The sequence below is a fragment of the Borostomias antarcticus genome (genome assembly GCF_949987555.1).
Source record: "Borostomias antarcticus genome assembly, chromosome: 10".
Taxonomy (NCBI): Eukaryota; Metazoa; Chordata; class Actinopteri; order Stomiiformes; family Stomiidae; genus Borostomias; species Borostomias antarcticus.
Window position 1 is genome coordinate 23,031,601 of NC_140243.1, and position 2,613 is coordinate 23,034,213.

General features: G+C 51.6%; 1 protein-coding gene across 2 annotated transcripts in view; it reads left to right on the top strand.

The window, feature by feature from the left end:
* Positions 1 to 2,613, top strand: part of LOC311314396 (nectin-2) — a 71,951-nt gene that overhangs the window by 32,122 nt on the left and 37,216 nt on the right. For both annotated transcript variants that reach the window (XM_084444739.1, XM_084444738.1), the window contains exons 4-5: positions 120 to 413; positions 583 to 700. In XM_084444739.1, coding sequence (XP_084300865.1) covers positions 120 to 413; positions 583 to 700 — 412 coding nt within the window. The remainder of the gene's footprint in view (positions 1 to 119; positions 414 to 582; positions 701 to 2,613) is intronic.

The window sequence follows — 2,613 nt, forward strand, 5'->3', positions numbered from 1 at the left end:
CTCTCTCTCCCTCCCTTCCTCTACATCTCTCCCTCTCTCTCCCTCCCTTCCTCCTCCTCTCCCTCTCTCTTCCTCCCTTCCTCTACGTCTCCCTCTCTCTCGCTCCTTCCCTCCGTCAGCCAAGCCCAAGAACTCCGCCTCCACAGTGACGGTGATCGCCGAGGCCAAAGCCGTCGTCGTGGCGCGCTGCGCGTCGGTTGATGGCCGCCCCGCCGCCCAGATCACCTGGGTGTCCACCGTCAACGGCAACGGGACCAGCGTCTCCAAGCCCGGCGCCGACAACACGGTCACGGTGACCAGCGAGTACAAGATGATCCCCACGCCAGCGGACAACGGCAAGGACGTCAGCTGCGTGGTGTCCCACAGGACCCAGGTCAAACCAGAGAGCTTCCAGATGAAGCTGGCCATTGAGTGTAAGGACCTAAATACTCGCTCACACACACACACACACACACACACACACACAAGCAAGTCCACCACGGTCTTCAATCGACCCACATACACACTCTTCTCATGCCCTCACACTTTTTAGAATTACAGTCCCCTGAATGATGGTTTTCTCACGTGCCCCCCCTCCCCCAGACCCCCCCCAGGTGACCATCGTGGGCTACGACAACAACTGGTACGTGGGTCGCACCAACGTGGTGCTGACCTGCCAGGCCACCGGGAACCCCATCCCCACCACCGTCACCTGGAAGACGTGAGTGTTGGCCCGCACATCTCTCTCTCGCTCTCTCTCTCTCTCTCTCATCCTCTCTCATGCTTTCTCCCTCTCTCTCTCTCATCCTCTCTCTCGCTCATCCCCTCTCATCCTCTCTCATCCTCTCTCATCCTCTCTCACGCTTTCTCCCTCTCTCGCTCTCTCTCTCTCTCTCTCATCCTCTCTCATGCTTTCTCCCTCTCTCTCTCTCATCCTCTCTCTCGCTCATCCCCTCTCATCCTCTCTCATCCTCTCTCATCCTCTCTCACGCTTTCTCCCTCTCTCTCTCTCTCTCTCTCTCTCACTCATCCTCTCTCTCTCTCTCATCCTCTCTCTCTCATCCTCTCTCACGCTCTCTCCCTCTCTCTCTCTCACTCATCCTCTCTCTCCCTCTCTCTCTCTCTCTCTCTCTCTCTCTCTCACTCATCCTCTCTCTCTCTCTCTCATCCTCTCTCTCTCTCTCATCCTCTCTCACACTCTTCCTCTCTCTCTCTCTTCCTCTCTCTCTCATCCTCTCTCCATCTCTCGCATCTCTCTCGCATCTCTCTCTCTCTCTTTCTCTCTCATCCTCTCACGCTCTCTCCCTCTCTCTCTCTCTCTCTCTCTCTCTCTCATCCTCTCTCACGCTCTCTCCCTCTCTCTCTCTCTCTCTCTCTCATCCTCTCTCACGCTCTCTCCCTCTCTCTCTCTCTCTCTCTCTCTCATTCTCTCTCTCTCTCATCCTCTCACGCTCTCTCTCTCATCCTCTCTCACACTCTCTCCCTCTCTCTCTCTCTCTCTCTCTCTCTCACTCATCCTCTCTCTCTCCCTCTCTCTCTCTCTCTCTCTCTCTCTCTCATCCTCTCTCTCTCTCTCATCCTCTCTCACACTCTCTTCCTCTCTCTCTCTCTTCCTCTCTCTCTTCCTCTCTCTCTCATCCTCTCTCTCCATCTCTCGCATCTCTCTCGCATCTCTCTCTCTCTTTTTCTCTCTTCCTCTTCTCCGTCAATTATGATTACCCACAGGGCCACAATGCATATCATCCGGAAGGTACTATCTGCACGGCAATTAGCGCAGCAGTCACGATGATGCCTCTCCTCCTGATTGGGATGCAATTTACCATCATGTTTTTTTCTGCCGCTGGCTTTGATCAGCAGCCATTTGCAGAAGAGTAAAACAGTGGGAAGCCTTTGAAATGGGAAGGCTCTGGGACGAGTTCCCATGCTTTGGAAATCCTTACCTGTCCTCCTCCCCTGTCCAGCATGACCACTGATTGGTCGGTGTAGGATGACATCACACAGTGAGGAAAGTCGCGCAGTTGTTTTTTTTTTTTTTTTTTGCTCCTTTGTCAAGAAACGCTAGTGGGCTAAGACCACTCACCTGCCTTGGGATTTATATAGGACCGACCAATCATTTGTTTCAGCTATTATCATAACTATTTGTTGTGCAGTAAAAGGAGACTTAAGAGTAAGACTGATACAGTGGAGGGAAGAGGGCAGGGGACCCCTCTCCCCTACGTGCATTCCCCAAAAGGAATAACACAGAACTGCTTTCCTAGATCGATCTTCTTGTATTAACTAAGATGATCATTAGATTTTTTTTCCCCCGATAGACAGATTGAGCTCTAATGTCTGTGAAAATGCTTTAGTGACGGAAAAAACATTTCCTTGTTGACTGCTGCTCAACGCATGAGGCTATTATGAGCCTAGTTGAGGAGACTATCGTCAAATCGCCCAACGGTAGGCTATGGGGGACACCGCATACAAACAAGGGGGCATCCAAAGTAGTAGATCGATAATGTGGGCTAGAAGATGTTTAGCAAGAAAAATAGGCATCTTTTATTTTGCTCTCCCCTCACCCTAAGCATATGAAAACAAAAAAAAGGAGGAATGGATGAAATCCCTGGTTGGAACAGGCGAATCTGATTCGAATCC